This window comes from Numida meleagris, unplaced genomic scaffold (assembly GCF_002078875.1).
Source record: "Numida meleagris isolate 19003 breed g44 Domestic line unplaced genomic scaffold, NumMel1.0 unplaced_Scaffold208, whole genome shotgun sequence".
Taxonomy (NCBI): Eukaryota; Metazoa; Chordata; class Aves; order Galliformes; family Numididae; genus Numida; species Numida meleagris.
The window spans coordinates 556,854-569,864 of record NW_018363880.1 but is presented as its reverse complement, the minus strand read 5'-3'; the positions used below and the strand labels follow the sequence as shown (position 1 = coordinate 569,864).

Sequence of the window (13,011 nt, the reverse complement as noted above, 5' to 3'; positions counted from 1 at the left end):
AAGTCATGGGAAACTCTTGTGAATAGCATTGCATGAAAAGCTCATGAATAAGAAGAAACATGCAGCAACATGAAACATGCATAGCATCAGGCTTCACTGCAAACTTGAAACACAGACCATGTTTACAGAATTGTTTCCTGGGGTATGTGCTTTTTTTGAGCAAGCAGAGGCCTAATTTCAAGTGACCTAGGGAGGCCATGGCTTGGCTTTGCATCAAGAGCATTCAACTTTTTCTGGTATGTGTTGATGGGAAAGGAGGTGAAACCTGGTATTCTCAAAGGATTGCTGGTACTGCATCTTCAGATGTGGTGGTGCACAGATTGCAGTCTCAATGCTCTGTGCAGTTTCTAAGTGATTAGGAAGACTCAGTTCTGTCTTCAAAACTTAAAAGGCAAAATAAAGCAATCAATAGCAGACAACCAATATCTGATTAACCTACTTTGAGGAAAAATAATCACTGTTCCAATCTTTCTTCCTTGCTACCATCATCCTGGTAGTCGTGCCAACCTGTTGCTCCATTCTACCCCACTTTCCTTTTCAAATAACTGGTTGACTGGCTTTGTTTCTCTGTAACACAGTCCGTGCTTATTATTGTTCTGGTGGCATAGAATAGGAAAAATGGGATCAAGCCCTAGGAATAAACTGTGGCCCACTGTCAGCCAACAAGTGCTTCATCTTCTTTCTGCCCTACTGTTCTACACTGCCCAACTCAGGGGATAGCAAGTGTGCCTAAAAGATGTGTTTTTCATCTGTTATGTACCTCAGGTGTGATTTGTGGTCCATGGTGACTAGACAAAATGGGAACAGTGAATGACCTGTGAATGACCTACTTATGCACTTCAAAGGAAAATGCCATTCTGCTATTCCTTGCCTGCTCTTTAACCTCACACTCTTGCTTTCTTGGGGAAAAAAAAAAAAAAAAAAAAAAAAAAAAGCTTTGTGTGGTGTTACTGATCATTCAGGCAGTTAGGACTGCTTCAGCAGCTTCTATTGTGGTATGTTCTCAACTGCCTGCGGCCTTGTCAGATGCTAGCTACTGGGGCGGTATTTGCCATACTGGGCATATACCAGCTGTTTGTCTACGGTGGCTGAATTTTTTATATATTTTGTATACTTTTTTATATTTTATTTTATTTATATTAAATATTAAAAAAAAAAAAAAAGCAAGGCAAGGGAAATGATGTTTTGTCTGACTTGGAAAAGTTTGCAGTGAAAAGGTCATAGAATCATAGAATCACCAAGGTTGGAAAAGACCTATAAGAACATCCAGTCCAACCGTCCACCTGTCACCAACAGTTCTCACTAAACCATGTCCCTCAACACAACGTCTACACGTTCCCTGAACACCTCTCTGGGCAGCCCACTCCAGCGCCTGACCACTCCTTCGGAGCGAGCCGGGGCCCGCAAGGCTGGGCGGGCCGAGCAGAAGCCGAGCAGAAAGGGAAAGCCCGCTTCTCCATCAGCGCAGCCGAGCAAGCGCCGGGCTGGGCGGTGACGGCCCTAGGGCCTCCTGGGAAATGTAGTTCTCCCTCGGAGCCGTGTGTGCCACTGCGGAGCTCCTCCTCGCGCGGCCTGCTGGAGACTTGTAGTTCATCATGTTCCGACCTCCGCAGCAGACGAGAGCGGCGGGGCGGGACAAAACTACCCTTCCCAGCGCGCCCCGCTCCGTCGTGGCTCCAGCTGTAAACAAACAGCACGGAGCGCGATGGCGGCGGCTGGGGAGCAGTGAGCGTCGGGGCTGTGGCCATCAGCGGGGCGGGGGCAGACGGCTTCTGCGCTTTCCGTGTGGGTCTGCAGGGGCTGGCGGTGCACATGGATGACAGCAAGGTAAGGGCCCGTCACTGCGTGTTGGGGCCGGGGAGCGAATGAGCTAGGCTTCCTCGGAGGCCGCGTCCTTTCAGGGGCAGGTGGCAGCTCAGGCAGGGCTTGTGGTACGGCCGTGGGGTTGGCGGAATAACTGCTGCATCCACTCGGCTGGCTGAGTTTGGATATTTCATCTGGCTGCAGTGGCGGTTATGGGAATGTCGGTGTTGTGCCTAAGAGCTCAAGTCCCCAGGAATCAGCCAAGTGGAATCACAGTGAGGTGGGCCATGGGATGGGATAATTTGTGCAGAATCATGGAATATCCCGAGTTGGAAGGGGCCTGTCAAGATCACAGAGTCCAACTCCTGGCTCCACATGGCTTATCCATGTTTACATGTTTGTCAAGAATCCCTTATGTCAACAAAATGCTTACAATTGTGTGGGTTAACTGAATGAAACAGTATGTATGGTCAGCCACTAGTTTAGAAGATACAGAAAGTTTAATTCTGGAGGCATATATAGCTACTTCACTTCTGCTAGAATTAATTTATTTATAACAGATAACCTTCAGACTTTTCATTAATTTTTTTTTTTACACAATTGTTGTGCTTCATGGGGTCTCAGTAATCTGCTTTTCTTGAAAAGGTTGTTGGACACATTGATTAAATGAACTTTACATTGGCACCCAATTAATAACACAGGTGTTTGCTCATTTTTTCTTTAGAAAAACTCATGTAAAGTGAAGAAAAGAATATGCAAAGTGGAATATTTCCTTCTCTTCAATCTCAAGTACAATTTCATGATATGATGTTCTTATTTAATGCTTATCAGTGAGATATTTTCAAGGATGATGACTTCAAAAGGCAGTGCTGCCCAGAGCTACTGGGTATGGCTGTCAGTAAGGAAAAGTGAAAACTTGACTTCCCTCAGCAGGTTTTCCCTTTGATAATACTCTTGGATGATTTCAGATCCCCATATCATGTACTGAAAATTGTTGATGTTTTTCAGTAAGTGCCTATACTCTTGGGTGATTTCAGATTTCAGAAAAAAATTTCTCTGTTGTTTTGTAGAGCTGCAATTACTTTCAGAACAAATTCATGAGGCCTGAGAGTTTGATGGCTCCACTGAAGAGATCCCCTTTCTGATGGGAGGGCTCGTCCCATTTTATGTTGCTGTGTGAGAATGAAGCACGCACTGTTTATACTTCATTTTGTAGCCAGCATGATCTGCCAGCTCAAGCGAGCACGTCCTTGAAGCCTTTTAAAAGTTTCACCAAGTCACATTTTCCTATTATTGGAAGGGCTGGACTGTGTAATCTGAGAGTTTTATCATGCAACAGAATGTGATGACTGTGAAAGGAATTTTCCTGTATAAGCTGAGGTAAATAAATTACATCAGCAGTGAGGTAACCATTCTATAGCTACATCCATGTTCAGAGTTTTTGTTCGTCTGTGTAAAGAATTTGGAATTGCAAGCTTTATGTTTTCTCAAATTCTTAGTGCTCTGTCACAGAAGCACAGAATGGTTGAGGTTGGAAGGGACCACTTGGGATCATCTAGTCCAGTTCCCCTGCTTCAAGCAGAGTTACCCAGAGTACGCTGCCCAGGATCACATCCAGGTGGGTTTTGAATATCTCTGTATAAGGAGATATGGGCATCTTGTTCCAGTGCTCTGCCACCCTCACAGTGAAGAAGTTTTTTGTCATGTGCAGATGGAACTTCCTGTATTTCAGCTTGAGCCCATTGCCTGTTGTCTTGTTGCCAGGCATGACAGGAAACAGCCTGACCCCATCCTGTTTATACCTAGATATTTGTGCACATTAACAAGATTCCCCTTTAGTCTTCTCCAGGCTGAACAGTCCCAGGTCTCTCAGACTTTTCTCATAAGGGAAATGTTCCAAGCCCCTAATAATCTTAGTGTCTCTCTGCTGGACCCTCTCCAGTAGTTCTCTGTCTTTCTTGAACTGAGGTACCCAGAACTGGACACAATTCTCCAGATATGGCCTCACCAGGAGGGGATGATCACCTCCCTTGACCTGCTTGTCATGCTCTCTTTAACATGCCCCAGGATACCATTGGCCTTCTTGAGCTCCAGGACATGCTCCTTGGCACAAGGGCATAATATTTGCATGGTCAGCCAGCTGTCCACCGGCACTCCCAGGTCCTTCTCTGCAGGGTTACTTTCCAATAGATCAGACCCTATAATTTAGCCTTATCTGGTTTAAGAGGGCATTAGAGGAATAGTTCAGTTTTAATGTATACCTCAAAATGAGAAGGGCCACAAAGGTGATTAGGGGCCTGGAGCATCTCCTGTACAAGGAAAAGCTGAGAGACCTGGGACTCTTCAGTCTGGAGTAGGCTGAGAGGAGATCTTATCACTGTTTATAAATGTCTGAAATGTGGGAGTCAAGTCAGTGGGGTGGACTCATCTCAGCTGCGTGCAGCAGTAGAACAAAGGGCAATGGGCAGAAATGAACACAGGAAGTTCCATGCAGACAGAAGGAAGAATTTATTGAGAGTGACAGAGCACTGGAACAAGCTGCCTGGAGAGGCTGTGGGGACTCCTTCTCTGGAGATATTTAAGACCTGTCTAGATACTTTATTGTGTGACCTACTTTAGGGAACCTGCATTAGCAGGGGGACTGGACTTGATGATCTCCAGAGGTCCCTTCCAGCCCCCACAGTTCTTTGATTGTGTAAGTAGTGAGAATTAAAGGGAGAGGCAGAAAATACAAGCATCAGATGTAGAAAACTTCTTTCATGTTCAAATTTAAAAGGATATTTTGAAATTATTTAAAAAAAAAAGCAACAACAACAACAAAAAAAAAACCCTAAAATATGACCCTCTCTGCTAGAGATTATTTTCTTAATAAATTAATCACTTTGTATGGGTAGAATTTTGGGATTAATTTCTATTGGCATACTTGCTAAAGATGTATACATTTTTTGCTCCCTTGATATCTTACATTTTTGGATCATTATCAGATGCTTGCCCTGTATGATTCAGGCTACTGAGTCTGCCAGTGAAAGTTAACTAACTGATCTGTGCAAAGTACATAAAATATTGTGCAATGGAAGAACAACGAGGGTGCTTTCTGGATGGGTTATATACCACAACCTCATGTGATATGCTGTTACTTAGCAGGCTGAATAACTTCATCTTTATTTTAACTAACTTAATTTGATTATTTGTTTTGAAAAAAATGTTTGCAAGCATCACTAGATTATTTTTCCTTTCTACTGTAATGAATGCAGAGTTTAGGCTTGATTTTATTTCTTCCCAGTCATTTTTGTAGTTTTATATAATTTCTGTGTATGATCACCAGTTAGATTCTGCAGATCTATACTACTAATACAAACAAGAGTCTGCTGAAGATGGTTTCTTGAGTTGGATCTCAAGCACTGGCTGGTGTAGCACTTAGCTGTTTATTTATCTGTGAATGAGCCAAGAACTGCTGGGAGGTACTGAGCTGGTCAGTGCTATCGGCACTGAAGAATGATGGGTAGCATTGTTTTAACCTTCCAGATTGTCCAGTTCCTGCAAATGTGACAGGCCAGCATTATCCCAAGTAGCTTGGCTTGTTGGGCAGGTGAATGTTAGTAGGTGTAACAAGTGTCTCCTTTCCATGGGGGACAGCTCTGTGACACATTCTGGCCATTCATCTGCAGACATCTGCTGAATCCCTTTTTGCTAAAAATAATAATAATAAGCCAGAGATCTGATGGCTGTTTCCATATCAGGGCAGGTAATTGGAGCTATTTCCAGTTCCAGGTCAAATAATTTTGTACTCGAATACTGTTAGCACAACAAGAGTAATGTTATAGTCCAAGTGCTGTATCAGAAAGGGAGATAAGCTGTGTGTTTCTGTTTTCTGAATTCTGATTGAACTGAAATATGAACTTGATCAAATTTCTGACAGATGCATGTCATTATTAACATTTCTGAGACAAATTTTATCATTAGTATTGTTCTAGATCTTGATGGCATATGACTCCCTGAAAAAACAAATCCCCACTAGTAGTTCCCATCCCTTTATAAACACCAGGAGAATACAGAGGGAATACAATATGTTTGTTTGCTTGGTTTTTGTTGGTTCTCTGCCATGCTCAGGATCAGCTAGAATTTGTTTTGTCTTTTTTCTGTCACGTCAGCATAGTGACTGACTAGGTAAACGTGACTGAAGCCAGGGAGATCTGGTAGCGTGGGATGGCAACAAAGCATTTATCTGTCTTTTTTTTTTTTTCTTCCCCAGCTGGGTTGCTTAAGGTTACAGCAGAAGCTTTTAAACATTGGTAAAGAAAAATGACTAAGGATGAAGGATTTGGTTAAATTACTCATTAAATTATCTGTGCTGGGTGATTCTGATTATATGGTGCTATGGAGACGGTATGAATCTTTTGGGATTGTGTGAAGGCAGATGATTAGGGTCTAACCGCTGAAAGAGTTAAAAGGGGAGGAAGCTCTTCATTATTTCCACAGTCCTGGTAGTAAGAGTACTAGCAAACAGTGACCTACAGGCTGCAATCCTTTCTTCCTCCCGTAAGACAGAGCTTATAAGCAGGGCTGGTTCAGTGATAGAAGATCATGGGGTAAACCTCTCCAAAGTGGTGAGAGTGAAAGTAGCTAAATGATAGTGATGGATCTGGGATGCAGTTGGAATGGGTAAAACAGTCTACACCAGTGGTTAATTGAGTTGCAGACTACAAAGTGCCTTTACCTGTTTTATGTCTGTGTTTCTAGATCTGTCCACAAAAACTTGACTTTGAAATCAAGGTTTGATTGTCTTACTGGAGAAATGACCCACTCTTACTTACTCTTTATATGTATTCTGTGTTGATGTGTTGACTCCTACCTTTAGAAGACACAAGCTGCATATAGACATACACAAGGTGCTTTACAATAACTGGTCCTTAAAATAAATGTTTTGTGAGCTTGTGGGTTTGGATGGATTTACCTGATACGAAGCTGTGATACCTGTGAGTACTTTTCTTTCTTGGTGCCTGCCCAAGAGTCTGGCCATGGAAAGGTTGGGTGATATTGGTCGGAGCCCAAAGAATGGCAAAGGCTGGAGTGTCTGTCTCTACAAGACCTTATTTAGCTCTTGAATTTATTTATTCCAAACTGCCTTGCATTGACACAGAAAAGCCTCAAGTGCTAAGTCTCTGAGAACTTCAGTGCTTTGGCTGTGGTGTATAATGTTATAATCCAGTACTCTACCAGGTGAAAGTAATAATAGATAGCAAGTTGTGAGTGTCTGCAGCCCCTCCTGTTGAGGCTGTGTGTATTTCTAACTCCTAGTGAGCAGGAAGTGTGGATCACACCACACAGAAGTATAAGTGTGGTTCTTACGTGAGGACTGGGCTGAGCTTGTCATGCCCAAAAAAGAACAGTCACCTTTCTTTATCTGGTGCTATGGCTTCCCTTGGCCATGGCTGGTTAGCTTTATACAACTTTGGTGGCTTGTTGTGTAATCATATGAGTGCTGATGAGATGAAAGTTAAGATTTGGAAATCCCCAAAGGTGAGCAAAGGGAACAAAGATGAGTGGGGCTACTTAGGATGTGTGCTTTTGTGAAGCAAGTTGCACAAAGCTTTAAATAAAGCAACTAATTGTTACAGATGTAGCAGATGTTGCTTTGTGTCTTGGACCAGATTGTCCTGTTGTAAACCTTCAGGTTTAAAGGTTTACCACATGCAGTAACTGAAAACAATATCTGAGCTTAGAAGATTTTAGGAAGTGCATCTTGGAGTAAATGAATCATTTGATCTGTGTTCTGTAGTTCAAATGTAAAAGACTGAATTTTTGTTTGTTTTTTTGAATGTGTTATGTTTGTTTCATTATCACTAGATGTCCATTAAGTGCTTTTTCTATTTGATTCTGAAGGGCATCTACTCCTGAATAAATTAGGAGAGGCAACATACAAAAGGGTACATTATGTTGGCATGTGATTGTTGACTTGCTTTCCAAAGAAAGAATAGGCTCAATTGTATAATCTGGTTTTTTTTGTTCTAGCACATCGGTTCACTATGTTATTGTTTTTATTGCAGCCTGCTAAGTTTATAAAACAAGTGACTTATTTGAATGCTGAAGCTGACTTATTTTGCAGCATTATACAGTAGAAAGTGTCTTTTTTTCTTTATGAACTCTGATATTTTGAGCAGTGTCTTTTAGGAAGAAGTACAGTTTATACACATTGTGGTGAATCACTAGGCTAGCAGTGAAATTCTTATATGTAGGTATGTATTAGGTGTGTTTCTCCACACCCCCTCCAGTCAAACAGTGTGGTCAGCATGCAAATTGAGAGAAATTCTCTCTTGAGAGGGGAAATGAAACTTGTGACTGAAGTAATGCTTACAGGGCAGTACTACCTTTTGGCCAGTGTGCTAAGTGTCATACTGTATTTAAAAGGCTTTCATATGCCACTTTCTCATAATAAAAGTAAAATATTTGGGTGTGGAAGCACAGGATAAACTTTGGGGAAACTGTTTCTTTCTTTTGTGTTTGTAGGAAGAGGTGCTTTCAGACTTGTAGAATGGAACCACAAAGGAAAGGACAGAATGATTCCAAAACCTTCAATAGGTAGGGCGAGAAGTTATGCGGTTACTTTTCTGCAAAGGAGATCTAAATTACACAGTGGCAGAAATTGCTGTTGGGATAGGTTGCATGAGAAGACAGTTTTCCAGGTTGTGTCAAACTGTTTCTCATGTAAATATTACCAGAGTGATTAGGAACAGCTCAAATGGAGGCAGCAGAGGGCAAAGGTAGGACTCAGTGGAATTGAACCTCCTATTTAGTAAAAATCCTCAGAAGGTTCCTTTGAAATAAATCAAGACAGAGGAATTTCAGATGAGGTGCAGATAATTCTGAGATGTTTCATCTTAGGAATAGGCTGAAAATCTTGTCATTTTATTGCAGCAAAACAAAGTTTTGGTTTGTATTGATAAAAATCTTTTTTTTTTGTTTTATTTACATTCCAATTTAAAGTGTAAAACTCCATAATAAAGTATTCTTTAGCTGGCACATACTAGGGCAGGGGTTGCTGGTAATACTAAAACAATTTTGCTAGAAATCTCTCTTCCTCCTAGAGGTCCCAGATATCCTCCTAGAATTCTGTTGTACTGTGTCTGGTTTTGGGCTCTCCAGTAGAAGAGAGATACAGAGCTGCTGAAGAGAGGGCCAGAAGAAGTAATGTGTGAGTGACAAAGCACTGACACAGGTTGCCCAGAGTTGTGGTGGAGGATCCATCCTTGGAGATACTCAGAAACTGTCAGGATGCCCAAGGAGGTTGTGGATGCCCCATCCCTGCAGACATGCAGGCTGGATGTGGCTCTGGGCAACCTGGTCTAGTGGTTGGCAACCCTGCACTCAGCAGGGGGGTTGAAACTAGGTGATCATTATGGTCCTTTTCAACCCAGACCATTCTTTGATTCTGTGAAAAACTTTTTCTCTCAAAGAGTGGTCAGGCACTGGAATGGCCTGCCCGGGGAGGTGGTGGAGTCACCGTCCCTGGTGACGTTCAGGAGGCGTCTGGATGAGGTGCTACGAGATATGATTTAGTAGCTTAGTGGGTAGTAATGATGATAGGAGGACGGTTGGACTAGATTATCTTGTAGGTCCTTTCCAACTTTGTGATTCTATGATTCTGTGTGATCCTGAGCACCCTGCTCTGTGGGGTTGGAATACGTGAACCCAAGAGGTCCCTTCTCACCTCAGCCATTCTGTGGTTCTGTGATATTGCTCCTCCAAATTGGATGAGTAACATTTACAATAGGACTACTTAACTGATTTCAACATCAAATCTAACCCCTTCATTTTTTCTTTGGTGCTCTTGTTCAAAGCTTTGTACATCAGCCCCTGAAATGAGCTACATCTTATTTCCTCTTGTGCTCTAGAATTGGTCAAAGTATGTGCAAGTTTTTCTACTTGAGACAGGTACAGGTACAATAACATGGTTTCAGCATTCCCTTTTTTTCATTTTCAGGTGGTTGGAGGCAAAGTAAAGAAACCAGGAAAGCGAGGTCGTAAACCAGCCAAAATAGACTTGAAGGCAAAACTTGAAAGAAGTCGTCAGAGTGCAAGAGAATGCAGAGCCAGGAAGAAGCTGAGGTACCAGTACCTGGAAGAGCTGGTTTCAAGCCGAGAGCGAGCCATCTGTGCTCTCAGAGAAGAGCTTGAAATGGTACGAAACCATCACTTAACCTGGCCCTCAATATTATTTGGGGCCTACTGTTGTGGACTTTTCATTCCTGAAGTTGCAGTAACTAAAGTGGGAGTGGGATTTGGCTAGCCATAGAGTATTAAAACATCCTTAACAGATGCACTCAGCTGCTTGCCTACTTTGCATGATGAATGTGAACTTCACGCTGCAAGTTATCTGCTGGTTATGAACTAGAAGTAAGCAAAGAAAGCACCATTGCGTATGACCATTTTATGGGTTTGATAATCAAGAATTTTAGATGAGGGAGTTAGGAACAAGGCAAATGTCCTCTAACTGCCTTGCACAATCAGGAAGGACCTCTCAATAGTCAGTCCCAGAGTCATGTGAAATATTTCTCTTTAATAGGCCATGAACTGGAATGGTATTCTGGCACGTTAACAGCAAGAAAATGCACAAAGGGTTCCATGTTGTTTAATAATTACAGTATTGTGTGTAGCTCTGCCATCAAGGAGCATTTTATTGACTGAAATGGGATTTCCTGAAGCCAGGTATGCAACCAGGGGCACATGCTTAGCTCGTTAGTACTCTGCAGTTTTGTAAGCAGCTACAGTCCAGTAAATTCAAACCTTAAATGAATATACTGGAAGGTAAAGATTACAGCTTTGTTTTGTCTGTTAATGTGGTCCTGGCAGTTTGCTAATGCTTAACATGTTTGCGTATTTCAGTACAAGCAGTGGTGCATGGCAATGGACCAAGGGAAAATCCCCTCTGAAATAAAAGCCTTACTAACTGGAGAGGAGCAGGGCAAAGCACAGCAGAACTCAACCAAACTCACCAAGGCTGGGAAGACAGAACCAAACAGCAGCAATCCTTGTAAGTATCCAGCCTATAATTAATTCCTATTTCATTACGTCTTTTATGGTGTAGGAGGATGGCTGTGGTGTAGGAAGAAACATAAGGATGTACTCTTGGGCACAAATAGTTGATTGAAGCAAACGGCTTAGTGGGTGGTACAAAGATTCTGTGTAATGTTTACATGGACAACACAGAAATCCATACTAGTTAGGAAGCTGGGCAGTTATTTTAAAAATAGTCTCAATCTGTGTGTTTAAGTTAGACCTGCGAAGCCCTGAGACCATAATCTTTTACAGCAATTTTTTGTTTTCCTAATTTGAGGGAAATGGAGTACCTAACATAATTTTTAAAACTTGATCAAGAAAACATTATTCTAGCTGCAACCACTCAAAAATTAGAAATTTGAACTTGTAATTTCCAGTGGAGTTTTTTTTCTGCCTCATTTGTGCTTTTCAGTGCAATGAATTCTTCTGGGAATTGAAAGATGACTTTGTTACATGATCTTTCATTTTGCTGATACATACATGCAAAGGAACAGAGTTAAGTTAGCACAGGCAATTCTGTATCTCCTATTTTCTAGTCTTTTAATATTTCATGCTACAGGTTAAATTACGATTTAGGTATTCCTAGCTTTGGTTTTTGCATTGTCTCTTAAAAACACATTTGTCACTATAACAGTCTTTCCCCATGGTGCATCATTCACAGGAGTCAAATGCAGAACCTTCTACACTACAGCAGAGATAGCTTGGTAGCTAGCAGAAGAATGTTGTTATTGGAGAAGTGGATGGATCCCTGGGTCCAGGGTGAAGGATGCCAGTCTGCTGTCTTCTCTTCGCTCCTCCCCACATGAAACTCTTTGCTTGTGGTATTCCTAAACCTTCATGGAGTGGGGCTTCTAGGGTAATAGGTGTTCGTGTAAGTGGAGCCTTGTTCTTCCGTTCTCAACACCTCACCCCCCAAAATACATCAATATAGCTTTTGGACATTCCTAGTAAGGGATGGCAGCAGCTTTTGTGTTAGAGGCATGAGACTAGAATTAGACTGGCTTTGTGGTCAGTAGTTATGTGGTTGGTAACCATTATGGGAGTCTGAGGGGTTCTGTACAATAAAAGCAGGAGAAAGATCTTGTAACAGCTTTACTAAAGCTAAATGGAATGCTGCAAGACAAGGAAAAGGAGCCTCATCAAGTTTTTAGCAAAAAGTTTTATAGCAAAGTAACTTGCAACCTAAATAAAGGTGTTGTTTTCTGCATCATTTATAACACTACATGTCTTCTTTGTTGATGGAATTCTTAGAGAAGTACTACATATATTCCCTGCTTCTGCCCATACTTTTGTCACAGGATGTATTTCTTCCCTCTTACCCTCAGTAAAATAGTCAAAACATCTAGCTACATCCTCCTTAGGATGTAGAAAAACAAAGTTGCATCAAAGAAGATAGAAAAACAAGTTGCATCAGTCTGGTCTTATCAAAACAGAGATGATGGCAAAAGTTTTGTGGACTGATTTACTCACCCAAGACACTGACAGATGACCTGTTACTTTATTTAGACTGCACTTTCTTCTGTATATGCTTTTGTGCGTGTGATGAAATGCAAAGAGTGAGCTCCCAGGATTTTCAGTGGGACTTCTGCTTTGCTTGTTCTCTGTTTTGTTTATGACAGTGTCTTTCTTTGTATTTTATGAGATGCATGGAAAAAATTTTAATCTTATGTTTTCTTCTTTGTTTCATAAAATAAATATTGTAATGAATGACTTTGTTAGACTGAATGTTGCATTCTTTTTATTGAACTAATAGTGTCTGTTTGGAATTATCTTCATTTAAAATTAGTCAAAAGCACTGAAAATAATAAAGTGCCATATTTCAGTGTACACACAGTTCTTTTCAAAATTTCATTCTGAGTACTTGTATTAATCCTTAAAGCATGGCTTTTGGTTTATTCTCTAGGCCCACCACACATGTACTTAGTTAGCAATTTCCAGAAATTTTGCATAGACATAGAAAACTATTATGAAAGGTTAAGTAACACTGAAACCGAGATGGGAATGAGTTGTTTTTGGTGGGGTTTTTTTGCCCCCTAGTTTAAGCTCTGAACTGCAGTTTGTTCTGAAAGACAGCAGCAAAGCCAACCCATAAGTGTAGAACTTTTGTATTCTTGCCTGTCCTTTTTCTGTGTTCTCTGAAGGAAAAAATCC

At 41.4% G+C, this 13,011-nt stretch overlaps 1 protein-coding gene across 1 annotated transcript; it reads left to right on the top strand.

The window, feature by feature from the left end:
- Positions 1–1,636: 1,636 nt before the first annotated feature.
- Positions 1,637–12,571, top strand: CREBL2 (cAMP responsive element binding protein like 2). The gene is made up of 4 exons (XM_021382321.1): positions 1,637–1,827; positions 9,785–9,982; positions 10,687–10,834; positions 11,522–12,571. Coding segments are annotated over exons 1-4 (363 nt in total). The 5' UTR covers positions 1,637–1,812; the 3' UTR covers positions 11,524–12,571.
- The last annotated feature ends 440 nt before the right edge of the window (positions 12,572–13,011 follow it).

Bases quoted from the DNA above. Each gene is read 5' to 3' on its own strand.
- CREBL2 (XM_021382321.1), top strand. The intron at 9,983-10,686 runs GTACGAAACCAT...TGCGTATTTCAG, and splicing joins TCAGAGAAGAGCTTGAAATG to TACAAGCAGTGGTGCATGGC.